Here is a 22583-nt window from a genome sequence, read left to right on the forward strand (position 1 = left end):
ATTTTGACATAATTGTCATTTCTGATACAATGAAATGGGCAAATTCGTTCTGGTAATATGTGTTATACAACATCAAAACAAATGCAAGTTTGGAAGTTTTAGCCACAGCAATCAGAGAAGAAAAAGAAATGAAAGGAATCCAAATCAGAAAAGAAGAAGTAAAGCTGTCACTGTTTGCAGATGATATGATACTATACATAGAGAATCGTAAAGATGCTACCAGAAAACTACTAGAGCTAATCAATGAATCTGGTAAAGTAGCAGAATACAAAATTAATGCACAGAAATCTCTTGCATTCCTATACACTAATGATGAAAAATCAGAAAAAAAATTAAGGGAACACTCCCATTTACCATTGCAAAAAAAAGAATAAAATACCTAGAAATAAACCTACCTAAGGAGACAAAAAAACCTATATACAGAAAACTATAAGACACTGAGGAAAGAAATTAAAGACGATACAAACAGATGGAGAGATATACCATATTATTGGATTGGAAGAATCAAGATTGTGAAAATGATGAAACTACTCAAAGTAATCTACAGATTCAGTGCAATCCCTATCAAACTACCAATGACATTTTTCACAGAACTAGAACAAAAAATTGCACAATTTGTATGGAAACAAAAGACACCAAATAGCCAAAGCAATCTTGAGAAAGAAAAACGGAGCTGGAGGAATCAGGCTCCCAGACTTCAGACTATACTACAAAGCTACAGTAATCAAGACATTTATGGTACTGGCACAAAAACAGAACTATAGATCAATGGAGCAGGATAGACAGCCCAGAGATAAACCCACGCACATATGGTCACCTTATTTATTTATTTATTATAATTAATTAATTAATTTATTTATTTTTATGGCTGTGTTGGGTCTTCGTTTCTGTGCGAGGGCTTCCTCTAGTTGTGGCAAGTGGGGGCCACTCTTCATCACAGTTCGCGGGCCTCCCACTATCGCGGCATCTCTTGTTGCGGAGCACAGGCTCCAGACGCGCAGGCTCAGTAATTGTGGCTCACGGGCCCAGCTGCTCCACGGCATGTGGGATCCTCCCAGACCAGGGCTCGAACCCATGTCTCCTGCACTGGCAGGCAGATTCTCAACCACTGCGCCACAGGGAAGCCCCCTGGTCACCTTATTTTTGATAAAGGAAGCAAGAATATACAATGGAGAAAACACAGCCTCTTCAATGAGTGGTGCTGGGAAAACTGGACAGCTACACATAAAAGAATGAAATTAGAACACTCCCTAACACCATACACAAAAATAAACTCAAAATGGATTAAAGACCTAAATGTAAGGCCAGACACTCTAAAACTCTTAGAGGAAAACATAAGAAGAACACTCTATGACATAAATCACAGCAAGATCCTTTGTGACCCACCTCCTAGAGAAATGGAAATAAAAACAAAAGTAAACAAATGGGATCTAATGAAACTTAAAAGCTTTTGCACAGCAAAGGAAAACATAAATAAGACAAAAAGACAACCCTCAGAATGGTAGAAAATATTTGCTAATGAAGCAACTGACAAAGGGTTAATCTCCAAAATCTACAAGCAGCTCATGCAGCTCAATATCAAAAAACCAAACAACCCAAACCAAAAATGGGCAGAAGGCCTAAACAGACATTTCTCCGAAGAAGATATACAGATTTCCAACAAACACATGAAAGGATGCTCAGCATCACTAATCATTAGAGAAATGCAAATCAAAACTACAATGAGGTATCACCTCACACCAGTCAGAATGGTCATCATCAAAAATTCTACAAACAATAAATGCTGGAGAGGGTGTGGAGAAAAGGGAACCCTGTTGCACTGTTGGTGGGAATGGAAATTGGTACAGCCACTATGGAGAACAGTATGGAGGCTCCTTAAAAAACTAAAAATAGAACTACCATATGACCCAGCAATCCCACTACTGGGCATATACCCTGAGAAGACCATAATTCAAAAAGAGTCATGTACCACAATGTTCATTGCAGCTCTATTTACAATAGCCAGGACATGGAAGCAACCTAAGTGTCCATCCACAGATGAATGGATAAAGAAGATGTGGCACATATATACAATGGAATATTACTCAGCCATAAAAAGAAACGAAATTGAGTTATTTGTAGTGAGGTGGATGGACCTAGAGTTTGTCATACAGAGTGAAGTAAGTCAGAAAGAGAAAAACAAATACTGTATGCTAACACATATATATGGAATCTCAAAAAAAGAAAGAAAGGTTCTGAAGAACCTAGGGGCAGGACAGGAATAAAGATGCAGATGTAGATAATGGACTTAAGGACACGGGGAGTGGGAAGGGTAAGCTGGGATGAAGTGAGAGAGTGGCATGGACGTATATACACTACCAAATGTAAAATAGATAGCTAGTGGGAAGCAGCTGCATAGCACAGGGAGATCAACTTGGTGCTTTGTGACCACCTAGAGGGGTGGGATAGGGAGGGTGAGAGTGAGACACAAGAGGGAGGAGATATGGGGACATATGTATATGTATAGCTGATTCACTTTGTTATAAAGCAGAAACTAACACACCACTGTAAAGCAATTACACTCCTGTAAAGATGTTAAAAAAAAAATGCAAGTAAATGACAAAAAGCTACCATACATTTGAATATTTCAATCAAATAATACTGACTATAGTGATGGTGGAAAGTATTTTTTTTTAAAAAGGAAAATTAAACTGGTAAAATAAGATAACCAAATTGAAAGATATCTAAATAAGGAGTTGGAAGTCCCAGTTTAAAGTTTTAATGCAAGTATATGTTGGCTGTTTGATCTTGGGTAAAAGTCACTGAATACCTCCTTTGTACTGGCCACCATGATGGGCACTATGAGTACAAAGTTGAAAAAGACACAGTCTGTTCTCTGAAAAATCTTACTTAATTTTGAATCACCAAAAATATTAGACAAATGACCTACTCCATTTACCAACATTGATGGATTGGGATATGCTTACTTTCACTTAAGAATTTCACAATATGAGTCATTTTATGATAAAATCATTATGGTCTCACATACTTTTGAAAAATACAGTTTATTCAAGAATATGAACAATGTAATGGATATATTTGGTTACTGAATAGTAATCATTTAAGTATATCATACAGATACACATGGTCAACATTTAGTGTTTTTCAGAGGGAATGATATAGATTCTGCTTTTATTTTTGTCTCTATAGTAAAATTATTGACAAAGTAATGAAACAAAGATATATTGTTCTATAATTGTTTGTCCTCATACAGTAATTCTCAGCCTCTTTTATTTTATTTTCCACCAACAATTATATTCAATATATCTCAACAAATTAAAAAGCCTACACTTTCAGAAAAAGTCATATTTTTATAAGTATTCTGTCATTATGTTTGTCATTTATTATCAGTATTACACCTGTGAAGAATTACAGTAGAAATTGCTAAGGTTTTAAAATAAGCAAAAATTATTTAGTAGTTGAGAAATGTTATTATATGGTTGAGTATAAATTTTAGTACCTTAGTAGCAATAAAACACAAAGATGTTTAATGAAGAATATTGCCATAAATAGGTTTATGTAAAATTCTACACCATCAGGTAGAAAAAGCAGAATAAAGATGTTGACATCCAGAGATCAGGTGATGTGGAAGTGAGGTCAGGCGGTGCAGAAGGACACAGATGGTCAAAAGAAATGGAGAAAGAACAGAAGTCAAGTGGATATTCCATAGTAAGCAGGGTTATTGGGAAGCTAAACAACAAAAGGCCTTGTGCACGTGGGAAGAAAGGATGAGAAGAAATTTTGTCCAAGGTAATGAATATATCAAAAGTCATAGATTCCTGGAAGCCAGGGTCAGAAGAACATATGAAGGATAACCAGTTATTGAAGTTGTAATGTTAATCCTATGTCCCGTCTAAGCTCTAGTAGGTTAGAGGACTTCTGGCCACACCATGGTACTTGGAACCCATGGTACTTGGATGCCCAAACATATATTGGGGCTCAGTGCTTTTAAAAATATTCTAGTTTGTTAGATATTCCTAATAATGTCAATTTCGTGTCTGAACTAAAATTTATTTCACTTTCTAATGTAAGAATGCCTTGCTTAAAGTTAACTCAGTCTATAAAAATCAGAATTTTAAAAGTGAGTTAGAGGTGAAATTATTCACTTTAAAAATACTAGATTTATTTTCCTTAATTTTTAAATTATCCTTGCCTTTTCACATATTTATGTTACCTGTCTAGCCATATAGGCATCTGAAGTTTCAGAATTTACAAACAAACTTGGTGTTTTATTCCAGTTGTGAAATGGTCAATCTGTGTTGCTTCCAGTTGTCTTTTTTATTAGTGGCTCTAGTGTTTGAGGCTATTATTTGGAACCAGGGAAAATTATGTCCCTATGTAGCTCTTTAAATTGATCCCTGTCTAAAACAAAGCTGCGGATCAGCCCCTTCGCTTCTCCCCAGAGGTCTCAGCTCAAAATATGAAGAAGTTCTTTCAGCACTGAAAGTGGAAAAATGTAAAGGTCAGGCTGTATCTCTTCAGAATGTTGGCAAGTCTCTTTACCAATATGCTATTTAATATACCAGTACTTGTACTGAATATGCAGTGATACAGAGGGAAATAAAAAACAGAACTTAAGGATTATAAAAAAATTATTTTTATACATAATAAGGAAAACATTCCACAGCATACTAAACATTCCATTTCCCTTCATGTTATCTGTCTCTTTATCGCTCATCCTTTCTCCAATGGTAGCTGTTTGGACTACTCAACCCAAGATCCGCAGCTTTCCGTCATATTAAGTTTGAGAGCTTAAATATGGTATTCTCTTCATTTGAATCCTCAGGGTGTTCCCCTCGTTTAATTAGAGCTAGGTGGTTATCCTTTACTCCTAGAAACACTCCAGGATTGCTCTTACATTCAAATGAAACACATTGAGAGGTCTCCTCATGAAGGACAAAGAAGGCCTGTTCTGGCAATGGGTTTTCACATTTTTGTAGCTGAGGAAGACAAGAGAGAAAGTAACCAATATGTGAGTTGGAAGTCCAGAGTCAACTTTACATTCCTGTATTGGAAACTAAAGGAGAATAATTATTCATAACTTGATATTTCTAGCAAGCCTGCTTACTGAGAAGGGGATGGGAGGTGGGGAAGAAATGAGCAGAGGGCCAAAGTAGGGGGATTTGATTTGATTCACTGATAGTATATTTTGAGAGACATGATGGCTTAGAATGACTGGATCTGGATGCAGTATTTCTGGATTCATACTTCTCTTTTGCCATGTAGTATCTCTGAGACCTGGACACTTTGCTTTACCTTTCAAGCCTGTTTTTTAGTGTAGCCAGTTTTCTAGATCGGTCAACCCCCAACTTACCCACAGATACATGAGTGATAGAAATGATTATTATTTTAAGTTATTAAGTGTTAGGGATGGTTTGTTACACAGCAAACCTAGCCAATACAATAACTTCATAAGAGAGTTACTGTGAGAATTAAATGAGATAGTACTTGTAAAACCTTTAGCACACTTCTTGGTATATAATAAAGCTCAGTAGGGGTCAGCACTTATTATTGAGTAGTTATATATGCCAAACACTATTATATATACTTAAGAATGTTTTGTTAAGGGAGATGCTGATTACCATCCAGAGTTTATATTAATACCTTGCATGGCTATATTAGTTAGCTCTATATATTGTATATTTATGTAATTTATCTTCTATATTAGACTTTCATGTTTTCTTCCTTGTGTCCACTTTGGCTTGTTTGTTCCTCAAGATGTTTATAATTCTTCATCATGGCCAATATAATACTGCTATTTACTAACTGAAGAAGACAATGCAGTGAATCCTATGATTAAAATGTAGATTATTATGTTATCTATATATCTTGGCATATGGAAATGTTTATGACTCTCCCTTTAGCAGTCTCAGAGTATAAAATTAGTTTTTCAATTGCCTAAGAAAACCATATTTTGCAAGGAAGTACTTCCTGGAAGAACATAGTAGTTCCTACAGCCAAATAGAAAGGATTCGAGTCATTCTATATAGCAGTGCTTCTCAAACTTTAATGTACCTATGAATCTCCTGGAGATTTGTTAAAATGCTGATTTTGATTCAGTTGTGAGGGAGCCTGAAAGTCTACATTTCTATAAAGCTCCCAGGCAATGCTGTACTGCTGGCAGAGATCAAACTTTCAGTAGCAAGGCTACACATGCCATTTCACTCCCTTCCATGTTCCAGAAGCAAGTTATTAATCATAACTGATTTTGTTTTATGTACAATAGCACAAACAAAACTTCTTCTTCAAAGTACCCCAAACACCCAAATCTGCACAGATGAGTAGAGTCAGTCATGACAGTTAGGTGCATATTTCTATTACCTCCACAGAATGCTCCTTACTGTTGGCATGCAGCAAGAAGTCTTTGTCTTTTGTGGGGCTCAGGTTTACCATTAACTTCCGATGATCACCACCACCATCTTGCAATTAAAAAATGCAAATTATAAAGTTAAGAATTGTAACTCATTTTAATTTAAATGAATTTAACACCCAGGAAAAGAGTCCAAGGTGTCATATAAAATAACTACTTCATTCAACAACACATCTCTTAGAAATACTTGTACCCAGATGAAACTAAAGAGTCATTGGACAGTAAGGGGTAATTCTAAGTCCCCTTAGGAGAGAGGTTAGTTTTCTTATATACTATTAGAATAATAGTAGAATTGTGACTCTAATGGGTATTTCTCTAGTTGTCAGCTTCCCTGTCTGCATAGAAAGCCACTGATGGTTGTCCCCCAATATCCAACTCCTCTTTTTGTGTAATAATAGAATGTTTCCCACCCTGCCTTCTTGTAGCTAAGTGTAGCAATATGTCTAAGTTCTGAGCAACATAAGGTGAATAGAAGTGTCAGGTGCAACTTCCAGGTTGCATCCTTAAAGGGAAATAGAACTCATATAATACATCTGTCTTCCTCTGTCCTGCTGAATGGATATTTTCATGGTGGCAAGGAATCTTGAACCATGTGGATGTTGGCAGAGCCACAAAGAGAAAAGGAGCTGGGTCTGGGCAACCTGTTGAGCAGAACTGCCATTCCAGCCCTGGCTAAAACAGAAATAAAGTTTTGTATAACTTAAGACGCTATTATTCTGAATCTCTGTTAAATGTAGCCAAACATTTATCCTAATTATTAAACTGCAAAATGGATGAGGTGGAGTATATCCTTTTAGAATCTTAGATCCAAGATTTTTACCATGAGTTTGGGTTGGAGAGAACCTTCTGAGACTGCTTTCCTTTCCCATGGAGCATTTTTGGATTTGTCTTTACCCTAAATTTAAGAATTCAAGCACTAGATCTACCCAGCTTTCGAAATTACCTGTTTCACTTGAGGGGAATTGGGAATCATAGTAACGGAGTAACACCTTGTCTGAAAGAGAATGCATAAAATCCCTTTGGTGAGATACAATTTTATCAAATGGTTCAGTTTCAACATACATATAACATCGGAAAACATCCTCTTCTTTTATTGTATATCAATAAAAGCAAAACTTCTGTGGTTTTGAGAAAGGTCTTAAAAATGTATAAATATATTCTGAGGAATTCTCCAATGTTGGTATTAAAATATTTAAAATGTTGTTCATAGCATTGGTATATTCTTTTACTAGGGTTTATACTTCAGTGATACTGATAAAGCTGGAAAGACCTAGTAGATAATTTAGCGATAGCAAATATATGTGGTACCTCTTTCCACATTTCACAACAGATACCACTTCTCAGTATCATCCTTCTTCCCTGATGAATCCTAAATAAGCTTTTTTTTTTTTAACTTATTTTATTTATTTATTTTTGGCTGCGTTGGGCTTTTGTTGCTGCACGGGCTTTTCTCTAGTTGTGGCGAGCGGGGGCTACCCTTCGTTGCAGTGCGCGGGCTTCTCATTGTGGTGGCCTCTGTTGTTGCGGAGCACGGGCTCTAGGCGTATGGACTTCAGTAGTTGTGGCTCGCGGGCTCTAGAGCGCAGACTCAGTGGTTGTGGCACACGGGCTTAGTTGCTCCGTGGCATGTGGGATCCTCCCGGACCAGGGCTCGAACCTATGTCCCCTGCATTGGCAGGCAGATTCTTAACCACTGCGCCACCAGGGAAGCCCCCTGAATAAGCTTCTGAATCCTCCTCAGTATAGTGATATTCAAGCATCCCCTGCCAATGCATTGGAGTTAGCACATAGCATGAAATCTATTTGCCATGTCTGAGTTAATCTATTGTTTATGGTTTGGTAAATTTATTTTTTTTACTTTATTAGTCATCATTATATCATTAAAGACAAAAAGAAATACTCTACCTTTCTCTTGGTCTTTTCCTAAGTCATCAACATAGATCTCATAATTTCCATCCTCGAAAACAAAAGTAATGGATTGATCATTGTATGTACTCAGGGAAGCAGAATGTTCTGTAACAAGTAAAAATCTTGTCATTAAGAATTCAAAAACCTTGTTTCCATGAAAAATCTTTTAGAAATTAAAAAAAAAGCCTTCTCAATGGGTTGTGTTTGTTTCTGCAATTTGAGCTGCACTTTGTCCATCACTGTTGGTTAGATGAAAGCCTCTGGCCCAAGCTTAATGTAGCTAAAAGGCTGAGGTGTGCCACCTGAATGGGATTAAAGATGCTAGCATCCTGCATGAAGGCCATGGTAGGCCATGTTAGTGTGCTTATGGGAGGGTTTAGTGGGGAGAAAGAAGCTGGAAAAGTTATAGACTTTGCCTGAGGAAACCTCTGCTTCCTGACTCCACATGATCTAGGGAACTATGGGCAAGAAGGGACTGTATTTTGATAGACATGGATAAGTGAATACCCATCTGTAAAGCATGGAGTTACTCAGAGACTTTCAACAGTCCTGGAGAATGCAGATGTGAGCCTCATTCTGTCTTCTGGCTAAATAACAGTGACACTTAAAGCAGTACTCTCAATTTTTTTTTAATATACGAGCACACATAGAAAATGATAATATTTCTACAGCATGCTGAGGTAAACTGGAGCAGATTTAGAGACTACATATATAGGTCCTGGAGGAAAAAATCATATTTTCTTTATAGTATAGAATTATGCTAAAGAAAATAATATATAAAAAATTAAGACTATTAAATATTGAATATTTGCACAAGTATGTGATATAATTTAAAACCATTTTAACAACTATTTAAAATACTTGAGTTGAAATTATATTTTAAAAATATAATAGCTCTTCCTTTTCTTTCATTGTCAAAATGTTGAAGTTTGGGGAGATAATGTGGTTTTTTTCCCCAAAGGATAATGTATTTTTCACAGGAATAATGTATATGAAATTCCAATCCATAGCAAGCATTTCAAAATAATAATGGAATGCTAACTATAGAACGCACATGCATTGTTAGAGCAACTACCCTGTACTTAGTTTGGATACCACTACATGGGCACATCAGCAACAAATGGACAGAAGTTTCTGATATATTTACATGAAATTGTAGACTTGGGGCTGCTTCCTGGAGTGGCACTTCCAAGGTCCGTGTCTTACCTCCCTCCTCACCCTCACACCACCCCTGTGACCAATCTTACCTTTGATACTTGGAAGACCAGTTGCTGTAGTATATTTCTGGACCCTAGTTTTATCGAAGGTGAAGCTCTTCACAGACTGTCCAATGTGTTCCAGCTCCTGACAGGCAGCGAATACCAGACGTTGCTCTTTGTACTTTTTAGCTGCAGGACAGGTGTAGGAATAAGATTGGACTGTCAGTCCTCACTCTGTGCAGAACCCCTCTCCCATCTCTCCTTTGAGGATTTCCAGTCGAGGCTGCTTGCTGACAATGATGACTGACCCCAGGGTTTCAGTCACCCCATGGTCTGAAGGAATCAATACCTCCTATACACTTATATCCCAATAGGGCACACCCACTGGAGTCCAGGCAAAAGCAAACTAGTCACCCATGGCCTCAACACCCAAAAGGCAACCACTATTCATTTTAGTTTACTTCCTTTAAATGAAAGAAAAAAACACTTAAAAATATTGTAAATATATTTATAATTTTGTATCCTCTATTTTCACTTAATATTATAGCATAACCATTTCTCCCATGCTATTAAAAACTCTATATGCCCTTCTGAAAATGGCTAAAAAATAGTTCATCATCCTTACTCTTTTCCAGAAGGAATTTGGATGGGGAAAAAAATTATGTATCTTGATGTGGTAAGTGAAGGCAAATAGATGCCCATCATTATGTTGAAAAATTATCAGGAAATGCAGTTTCTCCTTACCTGTTCTTAGTGAATGCCTTTTGGTGGTTTCTTTCCTAAAGTAACAGGTCTTCTTTTCTATTTTAAGGCCAGAGCGTAGCTGCATAAAGTACATGGGGCAAACTTCTTCAGCCTTCTGTTGGGATTCTGAGCAATTGAAAAAATTGTGATACCATTTCATTCCATCCATCTTTATCCTTTTACAAACCCTGAGTGTACCAGACCAAGAAAGCAACTACAGGTCCACAGTATCTTATCAGAAACCTTGGGGCCAGTTGTGTTTCAAAATTCAGAGTTTATTAGATTTTAAGATTGTCATGTAGACCATATATTGTATATAACTAGAACACCCAGCAGGGACTAAGGCAGCACCTCATAATAAAAAGTTAATAATTTTATAGTGAAACAGGAAAATTTACATAAAGTGAAATGAATAAAGACCTCATGTGGTTCAGGTCAGGATTTAACTGTCAAATGAGTTCAGGTCATATTTTGCTGTCAAATGAGATACGAAAAACTTTAGGTCTTTAGAAAAGATTTTGATTTCAAAATTGGTTTAAGGGAGTGTGGATCTACATCCAACATATAGCAATTTTTGCCTAACTGAGGGGGAGCTCTTTGATCATATGAAATCTACAATCATTTCTACTTATCTAGAATATACTTTTAATAATTTTGGAGAGATGACTATAGTCTATAAAGGTTATTGATACTAAAAATAGCCAACCCATGTTAGGGAGCTTTCTGCCTATGTTTTCTTCTAGGAGTTTTGTGGTTTCAGGTCTTACATTTAAGTCTTTAATCCATTGGGTGTTAATTTTTGTGAGTGGTGTAGATAGGAGTTATGTTTCATTCTTTTACATGTTATTATCCAGTTTTCCCAGCACCATTTATTGAAGAGACCATCTTTTCTCCATTGAGTATTTTTGACTCCCTTGTCAAATATTATTGTGTCTACAGTGGGCCAAGCACTGTGCTGATAATTCTACATACTGTTTCCTTTAACCCTTCACAAATAATATTGCAAGGTAGGTATTATTCTCTTTGTTTTACAGATGATGATGTGAAGTTCTTAGCAGTCATGACACTTGCCCAAGGTTACAGGTCTGGTGAGAAGTTGTGACTCAAGTGTGTCTAATATCAAACCTATGCTTCCATCTACCTCCATCTAAAAAAATGCTACACTACAACTTTAGGGAATAGCAAAATGCAAATTGAAATTAAATCAGTTGAAGTAAAAAAAATATAATCAGTTATTCAGTAATTCTTATTTCATTTATCCAAATAAAAATGAAAATCTCAAATAAAACATTAAATTTGTCACTTGGAAATCATAAAAAGCCTTTCAAAGTCAAATAGAAAAGAAAGTTATAACACTTGAGTCATAGGAACTCAATTTCCAACATTATAGTAAATGAATTATCAAGCAATTTATGCAATATAGCCAAATTTCAATTGTTGACAGTAATTCAGAAAATGAAAATAATTACTTGTGATTTGAGATCCATTCTATGATTTTTTTTTTATTCTCAAGAAGATTTGCCTTCCTAATATGCTTTTCAAAGTTAAGTGGAATAAACTTTTGTTAGTTACTGTTTTGAATTATCTATATCTTACTTCCAATTCAGATGGGCATCTACCTTTAAGTATCTTCAACGGTCTGAACAGGGCAAGGCCATTAAATCATACTCATTCACCCTGAAAATCCCTAATATTCCTTTATAATACAGATATGTCAGCTATGGTATCTCACATTTATATAGTGCAAAGATAATTTACAAAGCTGTGCCAGAGCCAACACTGAACTTGGTCTCCTGACAACTAATTTAATACAATATGTCATTAATTGCATGTTTTGTGCTGGTCTTAGCCTGTCAATAACCAATGTTGTTTTTGGACTGGCTGTTAAGGTTCTTATTATGATTGCAAGATGACCTTCAGCAATAACCATCAGGAAACTGAAGAAATCAAGGTTAATTAATTATAGGATCTGTAAATTACACTGCATATCTGGGACCCCACAGAGAAGTCACAGGTAGAGAGGGTGCACGGGCGTGGGGTTCTGCTTTTATTGGAGTTGAGGGTGGGAGCCTAGGATAGTGAATTGGTGAATTTAAAACATAAAGGCAGGAATTTAAAGTGTGGGAAGAGAAAAAAAGAAAGTAGTCCAAATGGCCAGTTATGGAAATCAGCCAAGATCTCCTTTTCTTTATCTAGTCTTGTGTCTGGCCGTGTATTTATTTGAGATAGCCATCTTTGAAGTAGATGCCTCTTTGAAGTGGATACCTCTTTGAAGTGCATGCCTCAGCAATCAAAGCTTAAGTCGGGCACTTGCATTACAAAATAGAAAAACAAAATCCAGCTGTCAGGGTTTACACTATACTGTATCACATTGTCTCTTCAGAGTTAAAAGGCATAAGATGATGCTCTAAGCATGCTCATTCCTGTATGCTTCTCATTATGTGTAGCATCCCATGAGGTATCCCATGCCAGGTTTGTCTAATATTGAGAGTGGACTCTTTGGGGAGGAGAATATGGGTCTTTAGTAGTTAGAAGTGAAGGTCATAGCACTGGGGAAATATTGTGGATGTAGAAGAATAGAATTGGGGGCTAAATATGTGAATGTAAGGGCTAGCACCTAGTGAGACAAACACTGGGTATAATTCCTTGGGGTCTGACTGTGTTTGAAGTATTTAAAATACTTTACATTGGGAGAGTTTGGAAGAAGGTATACTTTGGTATTTGGGGCAGCTGAAACTGTGGTGTGAGGGTTGTGTTCTTGGGAGGAAAGCATGAAGCTGGCATGGCCATGGGAACTCTGTAGAAGAGAGTGTTCCACTAGGGTCAAAGAGCCAGCTCAAACTTATGAAAAGGCTGTTGCCATTTCCTATGTCTCCATCCTGCTTGATATCTGAAGGCAGTGTATTTATATGTCTTTTAAGGAAATTCTCACAAGCAATTTCTTCATAGCAACTGCATGATGAAATCCCTCAGGCATTTCTGGTGAGTAAATAGGAATGGGCTTGGAAATCTTTTTGTAGAGCCAGACCACGGCTGACAGGAACTACAGAAGGGAATCACTTCATCTTTCATTTTTTCCCCAAACACTAATTTTACCAAGGTCTCTTTGCAGTGTTTACTACCTTTGACCCATTTGTTGCATGTGACTTGGGGACCACATCCTTCTTTGAACCCTTCTTCCCTTATTGTTGTATCAGCTGTCTCCTTGGATTCTCCTTGTTTCCCTCTGATCAGTCCATCTCTGTCTCTTTGTTAGTTCTTCCTTCTCTGCCTGATCCTAAAATGTTGGTGTTCCTGAAGGTTTTGTCCTTTGCCTTTTTTTCTCACTCTAGACTTTCTTTCTGGGCAATCTTGCTTGCTCCAATGACTTCAATCATCTTTTTATACATTGATGACTCCCCAAACTGTAACTCTACCTTTGGTCTGTCTCCTGAGCTTTATATCTGTTGCTCTTTCTCTACAGAAATTTTGATGCCACAGGGCATTTTGACTAAAGTTACCTTAAAGCATGTCTACTTCTATCTATGTAGAGCCTTCTGAATTCTGGACATCTCTACCTGAATGACCTACACATACCCCAAATGCAAATATACTCATAATAAAAAAACAACTTCTTTATCTTTTACCCCCAATATATTCCTCCAGAATTCCCTATCTTTAAAAGCAGTACCTCTATCTGCCATTATCTGCCCAATTTTTAAATCAGAAAGCTGAGGATTATCCATTTCCCCCCTCTCCATTCTTCAATTCATTCAGTTTACCTTACTGATTTCACTTTCTGAACGTATCTGAATTTTAGTCTTTCCATTCTGTCATCTTAGGTCAGGCCCTCATCACCAGACCCCTAAGATGAATGCAGTAGACCTCTGACCAGTTTCTATTTCTACTTTTGCCTCCTTGCTCTATCTTCACTACCACCAACATGATCTTTCCAAAATAAAAATGTCCTGTTTTTCCTCATTTAGACATTTTCAGTTGGTTCCCTTCTGTCCACAGGATAAAGTGAAAGCTCCTTCACTGTAACAGAAGATCTTCTGTGGAGAGCTTCAAACTAAAGGGGGTGATCCCTACTCAGTTCTACCTCCAACTATTGCCATGTAGGGATATGGGCCCATTTGTTGCTAGATCTTCAGATTTTTCGAGAGAAACCACACATTCAGATTTTTATGCAAAATCTCCCAATTTTAAAATGTTGTCTCAATTAAAAAACAGCAGTAACACTATTCAGACCAACTAAAATACTCCTGCTGGATGGATATGTCCCAGGGCTCCCGTATTGTGACCTCTGGCTAGATACATAAGGACACTGTATTTTCAGGGCAGGGAAAGGGTTGATGGATGTGGGGGAGAGGAATTAACAGAGGAGAATGACCTGACCCTGAGGAGTAGCTTCCTAGAAACAGGGAAGTAGATGAGTTCGGGGAGAGGCTTTCCTCTAGCTCATGAAGTCCCGTACCCTGTTGGCACTAGAGGTGAAATGCCCTGGTGCTGACCAGAACTCATGTGGGACCTGACTGTGTGGATACCTGTAGTGGTTGGGTATTGCGTTTTATGGCTTTGTGATTGTGTAAGATCCTGCTAGCCCAGGGGAGGAGAAGGAATTAAAATGAACTTTGTTGTTTGGGGGCTCAGAGCAGTTTATTTAGAAAAATAAGATGTGACATTTCTTGCACCTTGAGTTTTGAAAAGCAGTTCATACCTGTCACACACCACACAGGTATCTGTTGAAATTTTAGCCAGGAGTGTTTAAATAATGACAATTATAGTATTAAACTGAGCCAATATTGTTGGGGAAAAAAATCTGGTAAGGAACCATAAAAATAATGCGATGAGATTTGGGATTATCTTTATCATTGTTTCTCTGAATGGTGTAAATAAGCTGTTAGGGCCACTGCACCCTGACAGGTGGGGTTACATTTTCATTTTCCATCAATGCCAGCAACTCTGGTGTATATTCCAGCCTGCTCCCTCCCTCATTCCAGTATCTACATAGAGCCCACATCTCCTAGGGTACAAAGAAAATTCATTCTTTATTAAGAGGGAATTTGGGGACACAGAGTCACTTCTAATGAGTCACTGTTCCTGCAAGGAGCATTTTGACTCAGACATAAATAAAAGAACTAACTTAGCTGTGATTTCCTGGTAATTCAGAAACCACAGTCCAATTACTGGTTTTCCTACTTACAAAAGAAGAGCATGGGTGGGCCAGAGCCTCAGGGAGACAGAAATGATATTCTTTAACACTGCTTTCTCTTCTGGCCTAAAATGTTCAGGGAAATGCAGAAGAGCACAAAGGACAAAGATATGCCAGTCCCCACTACCATTTCTCCTGCTCTATTTTCTTTCAGGTCCACCAGAGCTCTGTTAATTCTTTTGTGTTACTGCTTTCAAATGAAAAACATGAGAATAAATTTGCATAATTCTTTTCTAGGATAAGTAATTTTAAGAATCAAAGATGTTAATAGTCCTTTGATCTTAAAACTAAGGCTACTACCTGACTTAGTTACCTTTCAACTTATTCCAAACCCTTTGAGTTTGCAATTGGACAGACTTGAGCATCATTTGGTCAATTCTGCTTTATTTGGGTCCTGGATTATTCAAATATCTTTGCTTGTTATTCTCTCCTTTATCAGAAGTCTCAAGTCAAGACCACAAGCTTGATATACCAAAGGTCTTAATAAATGTTTGTTGAATAAAAGTGGGTCTGTTTAAATTTTTGTTAGGAAATCCGGGAAAAAGCTTTTGGGATTTGGTGGCAGGAGGTATGGGTAGAGAAGGGGTTAATATGAAGGGCCATAATTACGTTTATCACTATTAGCAGGTTTAAGTCACCTGAGCCACTCCTGTTCTGTGATACATCAAATAAGCAAAAGTTGGCTGGATATAGTCTGTTTAAAACCAGCACTGACTGTGTTACACATTTATGACCCATCCCTTTCAATTTCAGCTCTTGTATTCTTAGTAGTTTTTGGTAAGGTAGAATGTATAAACATTGGAATAATAAAGATTTGGTAACAGATAAAAATAGTGTGTAAAACAATCAGAAAGGCTTAAGTCCTTACTTCTCAACTTGGGAGATTTTGCCAAGGCTTTGCCTGCTGAGCTGTGCATCTTTGCTGGGGAAATTTTGGTGGTTGAATACTTCATTTTAGGCTTCATTTTTCAGGCTTCTGTTGGATTAACATATAACATTACTTCAATTGTCTCAACTTGAAAACAAACAGAAACAACTGTGGCTAACTCAATATAAAATTGATAACATAGCCACATAGAGAAAATAATAATTTCAGTAAAATTTGAACATCGTATTCTGAATATATATCTATACTAGAAATATAGTGAGAGGACAAAAAGAACTGTAAAGAAATCTTAAACTTTACTTTGTGGGTTTGTTGTTAGAGGAAATATTGGTATTGAAATTCTGAGATTGTTTTTGCTATACTATGGAATAAAACAAATGTATTGGTGTTAAAGGATTTTCACTGCAGGGAAAAGGAGATATAAATATAAAATAAAAGAAGAAGGGAAAATCCCTGTAGTGTTAAATTTGAATTAGCAATATCAGTGTGCCCATATCTTAGTTTCTACATACTTTCTCCACTAAAAGGAACCAGGATTCTAGACCTGGGCTGGGAAAGTAGAAGTGAACATTGAGTATCTTGTGCCATAAAGCAGTGAGTCATTAAAAAACTCGTGAGATTGTGTCAAAAGGACACAGGAGCCCCCTTGAAGGGTCTCCTGCTGGGCAAATTTGGCATAGTTTGTGCATCAAAAAAATGATGGTTTCTACCTGGGCTCTTTGGTGGGGCTAATGGCAGACTCTGGGAGGGCTCACGCCAAGGAGTACTTCCCAGAACTTCTGCTGCCAGTGTCCTTGTCCCCATGGTGAGCCACAGCCACCCCCCGCCTCTGCAGGAGACCCTCAACACTAGCAGTCATGTGGATGACAGGCTCTTGGTGCTCCAGCCGTGCATCAGGGCTGTGCCTCTGAGGTGGGAGAGCCAACTTCAGGACACTGGTCCACAAGAGGCCTCCCAGCTCCATGTAATATCAAATGGCGAAAATCTCCCAGAGATCTCCATCTCAACGCCAAGACCCAGCTCCACTCAACGACCAGCAAGCTACAGTGCTGGACACCCTATGCCAAACAACTAGTAAGACAGGAACACAAGCCAATCCATTAGCAGAGAGGCTGCCTAAAATCATAATAAGGCCACAGACACCCCAAAACACACCACCAGACGTGGACCTGCGCACCAGAAAGACAAGATCCAACCTCATCCACCAGAATACAGGCACTAGTCCCCTACACCAGGAAGCCTACACAACCCACTGAACCAACCTTAGCCACTGGGGACAGACAGCAAAAACAATGGGAACTACGAACCTGCAGCCTGCAAAAAGGAGACCAAAAACACAGTAAGTTAAGCAAAATAAGAAGACAGAGAAACACAGAGCAGATGAAGGAGCAAGGCAAAACCCACCAGACCTAACAAATGAAGAGGAAATAGGCAGTCTACCTGAAAAAGAATTCAGAATAATGATAGTAAAGATGATCCAAAATCTTGGAAATAGAATGGTGAAAATACAAGAAATGTTTAACAAGGACCTAGAAGAACTAGAGCAAACAGTGATGAACAACACAATAAATGAAATTAAAAATTCTCTAGAAGGGATCAATAGCAGAATAACTGAGGCAGAAGAACGGATGAGTGACCTGGAAGATAAAATAGTGGAAGTAACTACTGCAGAGCAGACTAAAGAAAAAAGAATGAAAAGAATTGAGGACAGTCTCAGAGACCTCTGGGGCAACATTAAACGCACCAACATTCGAATTATAGGGGTCCCAGAAGAAGAAGAGAAAAAGAAAGGGACTGAGAAAATATTTGAAGAGATTATAGTTGAAAACTTCCCTAATATGGGAAAGGAAATAGTGAATCAAGTCCAGGAAGCACAGAGAGTCCCATACAGGTTAAATCCAAGGAGAAACACGCCAAGACACATATTAATCAAAGTATCAAGAATTAAATACAAAGAAAAACTATTAAAAGCAGCAAGGGAAAAACAACAAATAACACACAAGGCAATCCCCATACGGTTAGCAGCTGATGTTTCAGCAGAAACTCTGCAAGCCAGAAGGGAGGGCAGGACATATGTAAAGTGATGAAGGAGAAAAACCTACAACCAAGGTTACTCTACTCAGCAAGGATCTCATTCCGATTTGACGGAGAAATTAAAACCTTTACAAACAAGCAAAAGCTAAGAGAATTCAGCACCACCAAACCAGCTTTACAACAAATGCTAAAGAAACTTCTCTAGGCAGGAAACACAAGAGAAGGAAAAGACCTACAAAAACAAACCCAAAACAATTAAGAAAATGGTCATAGGAACATACATATCGGTAATTACCTTAAATGTAAAGGGATTAAATGCTCCAACCAAAAGACATAGACTGGCTGAATGGAAACAAAAGCAAGACCCATATATGTTCTGTTTACAAGAGACCCACTTCAGACCTAGGGACACATACAGACTCAAAGTGTGGGGATGGAAAAAGATATTCCATGCAAATGGAAATCAGAAGAAAGCTGGAGTAGCTATTCTCATAGCAGACATAATAGACTTTAAAATAAAAACTATTACAAGAGACAAAGAAAGACACTACATAATGACCAAGGGATCAATCCAAGAGGAAGATATAACAATTGTAAATATTTATGCACCCAACATAGCGTTTCCCTTATGTATTGAGGTGCTCCTAACAGCCATAAAAGAGGAAATCGACAGTAACACAATCATAGTAGGGGACTTTAACACCCCACTTTCACCAATGGACAGATCATCCAAAATGAAAATCAATAAGGAAACACAAGCTTTAAATGATACATTAAACAAGATGGACTTAATTGATATTTACAGTACATTCCATCCAAAAACAACAGAATACACTTTCTTCTCAAGTGCTCATGGAACATTCTCCAGGATAGATCATATCTTGGGTCACAAATCAAGCCTTGGTAAATTTAAGAAAATTGAAATCATATCAAGTATCTTTTCTGACCACAATGCTATGAGACTAGATATCAATTACAGGAAAAAAATCTGTAAAAAATACAAACACATGGAGGCTAAACAATACGTTACTAAATAACCAAGAGATCACTGAAGAAATCAAAGAGGAAATCAAAAAATACCTAGAAACAAATGACAATGAAAACACGATGACCGAAAACCTATGGGATGCAGCAACAGCAGTTCTAAGAGGGAACTTTATAGCAATATAATCCTGCCTTAAGAAACAAGAAACATCTCAATCAAACAACCTAACCTTACACCTAAAGCAATTAGAGAAAGAAGAACAAAAAAAATCCCGAAGTTAGCAGAAGGAAAGCAATCATAAAGATCAGATCAGAAATAAATGAAAAAGAAATGAAGGAAACGATAGCAAAGATCAATAAAACTAACAGCTGGTTCTTTGAGAAGATAAACAAAATTGATAAACCACTAGCCAGACTCATCAAGAAAAAAAGGGAGAAGACTCAAATCAATAGAATGGGAAGTGAAAAAGGAGAAGTAACAACTGACACTGCAGAAATACAAAGGATCATGAGAGATTACTACAAGCAACTCTATGCCAATAAAATGGACAACCTGGAAGAAATGGACAAATTCTTAGAAAGGCACAACCTGCCAAGACTGAACCAAGAAGAAATAGAAAATATGAACAGACCAATCACAAGCACTGAAGTTGAGACTGTGATTAAAAATCTTCCAACAAACAAAAGCCCAGGACCAAATGGCTTCACAGGTGAATGCTGTCAAACATTTAGAGAAGAGCTAAAACCTATCCTTCTCAAACTCTTCCAAAATATAGCAGAGGGAGGAACACTCCCAAACTCATTCTACGAGGCCACCATCACCCTGATACCAAAACCAGACAAAGATGTCACAAAGAAAGAAAACTACAGGCCAATATCACTGATGAATATAGATGCAAAAATCCTCAACGAAGTACTTGCAAACAGAATCCAACAGCACATTAGAAGGATCATACACCATGATCAAGTGGGGTTTATCCCAGGAATGCAAGGATTCTTCAATATACTCAATCAATCCATGTGATACACCATATTAACAAATTGAAGGAGAAAAACCATATCATCGTCTCAATAGATGCAGAGAAACCTTTCAACAAAATCCAACATCCATTTATGATAAAAACCCTGCAGAAAGTAGGCATAGAGGGAACTTTCCTCAACATAATAAAAGCCATATATGACAAACCCACAGCCAACATCGTCCTCAGTGGTGAAAAACTGAAACCATTTCCACTAAGATCAGGAGCAAGACAAGGTTGCCCACTCCCACCGCTATTATTCAACGTAGTTTTGGAAGTTTTAGCCACAGCAATCAGAGAAGAAAAAGAAATAAAAGGAATCCAAATCGGAAAAGAAGAAGTAAAGCTGTCACTGTTTGCAGATGACAGGATACTATACATGGAGAATCCTAAAGATACTACCAGAAAACTACTAGAGCTAATCAATGAATTTGGTAAAGTAGCAGGATACAAAATTAATGCACAGAAATCTCTTGCATTCCTATACACTAATGATGAAAAATCAGAACAAAAATTAAGGAAACACTCCCGTTTACCATTGCAACAAAAAGAATAAAATATCTAGGAATAAACCTACCTAAGGAGACAAAAGACCTGTATGCAGAAATTTATAAGACACTGATGAAAGTAATTAAAGATGATACAAACAGATGGAGAGATATACCATGTTCTCGGAGTGGAAGAATTAACATTGTGAAAATGACTATACTACCCAAAGCAATCTACAGATTCACTGAAATCCCTATGAAACTACCACTGGCATTTTTCACAGAACTAGAACAAAAAATTTCACAATTTCTATGGAAACACAAAAGACTCTGAATAGCGAAAGCAATCTTGAGAAAGAAAAATGGAGCTGGAGGAATCAGGGTCCCTGACTTCAGACTATAGTACAAAGCTACAGTAATCAAGACAGTATGGTACTGGCACAAAAACAGAAATATAGATCCATGGAACAGGATTGAAAGCCCAGAGATAAACCCACGCACATATGGTCACCTTATCTTTGATAATGGAGGCAAGACTATACAGTGGAGAAAAGACAGCCTCTTCAATAAGTGGTGCTGGGAAAACTGGACAGCTACATGTAAAAGAGTGAAATTAGAACACTCTCTAACACCATACACAAAAATAACTCAAAATGGATTAAAGACCAAAATGTAAAGCCAGACACTATCAAACTCTTAGAGGAAAACTTAGGCAGAACACTCTATGACATAAATCACAGCAAGATCCTTTTTGACCCACCTCCTAGAGAAATGGAAATAAAAACAAAAATAAACAAATGGGATCTAAAACTTAAAAACGTTTGCACAGCAAAGGAAACCATAAACAAGACCAAAAGACAACTCTCAGAATGGGAGAAAATATTTACAAATGAAGCAACTGACAGAGGATCAATCTCCAAAATTTACAAGCAGCTCATGCAGATCAATATCAAAAAAACTCAAACAACCCAATCCAAAAATGGGCAGAAGACCTAAATAGACATTTCTCCAAGGAAGATATACAGATTGCCAACAAACACATGAAAGAATGCACAACATTCTCTAATCATTAGAGAAATGCAAATCAAAACTACAATGCGATATCATCTCACACCGGTCAGAATGGCCATCATCAAAAAATCTACAAACAATAAATGCTGGAGAGGGTGTGGAGAAAAGGGAACCCTCTTGCACTGTTGGTGGGAATGTAAACTGATACAGCCACTATGGAGAATAGTATGGAGATTCCTTTAAAAACTAAAAATAGAACTACCATATGACCCAGCAATCCCACTACTGGGCATATACCCTGAGAAGACCATAATTCAAAAAGAGTCGTGTACCACAATGTTCACTGCAGCTCTATTTACAACAGCCAGGACATGGAAGCAACCTAAGTGTCCTTTGACAGATGACTGGATAAAAAAGATGTGGCACATATATACAATGGAATATTACTCAGCCATAAAAAGAAACGAAATTGAGTTATTTGTAGTGAGGTGGATGGACCTGGAGTCTGTCATACAGAGTGAAGTAAGTCAGAAAGAGAAAAACAAATACTATATGCTAACACATATATATGGAATCAAAAAAAAAAAAAAGGTCATGAAGAACCTAGTGACAAGACGGGAATAAAGACACAGACCTACTAGAGAATGGACTTGAGAATATGGGGAACGGGAAGGGTAAGCTGGGATGAAGTGAGAGAGTGGCATGGA

General features: G+C 37.4%; 1 protein-coding gene across 2 annotated transcripts in view; it reads right to left on the reverse strand.

Annotated features, from left to right (window-relative positions):
- Positions 1-3128: 3128 nt before the first annotated feature.
- Positions 3129-22583, reverse strand: part of IL33 (interleukin 33) — a 54088-nt gene continuing 34633 nt past the window's right edge. For both annotated transcript variants that reach the window (XM_007182184.2, XM_007182185.2), the window contains exons 2-8: positions 16323-16430; positions 10261-10386; positions 9565-9705; positions 8315-8422; positions 7353-7403; positions 6361-6458; positions 3129-4979 (exon numbers count right to left, since the gene is read on the reverse strand). In XM_007182184.2, the coding sequence (XP_007182246.1) occupies positions 4773-4979; positions 6361-6458; positions 7353-7403; positions 8315-8422; positions 9565-9705; positions 10261-10386; positions 16323-16419 (828 nt within the window). In that variant the 5' untranslated portion in view covers positions 16420-16430 and the 3' untranslated portion in view covers positions 3129-4772. The remainder of the gene's footprint in view (positions 4980-6360; positions 6459-7352; positions 7404-8314; positions 8423-9564; positions 9706-10260; positions 10387-16322; positions 16431-22583) is intronic.

Source organism: Balaenoptera acutorostrata, chromosome 6 (assembly GCF_949987535.1).
Source record: "Balaenoptera acutorostrata chromosome 6, mBalAcu1.1, whole genome shotgun sequence".
NCBI classification, from domain to species: Eukaryota; Metazoa; Chordata; class Mammalia; order Artiodactyla; family Balaenopteridae; genus Balaenoptera; species Balaenoptera acutorostrata.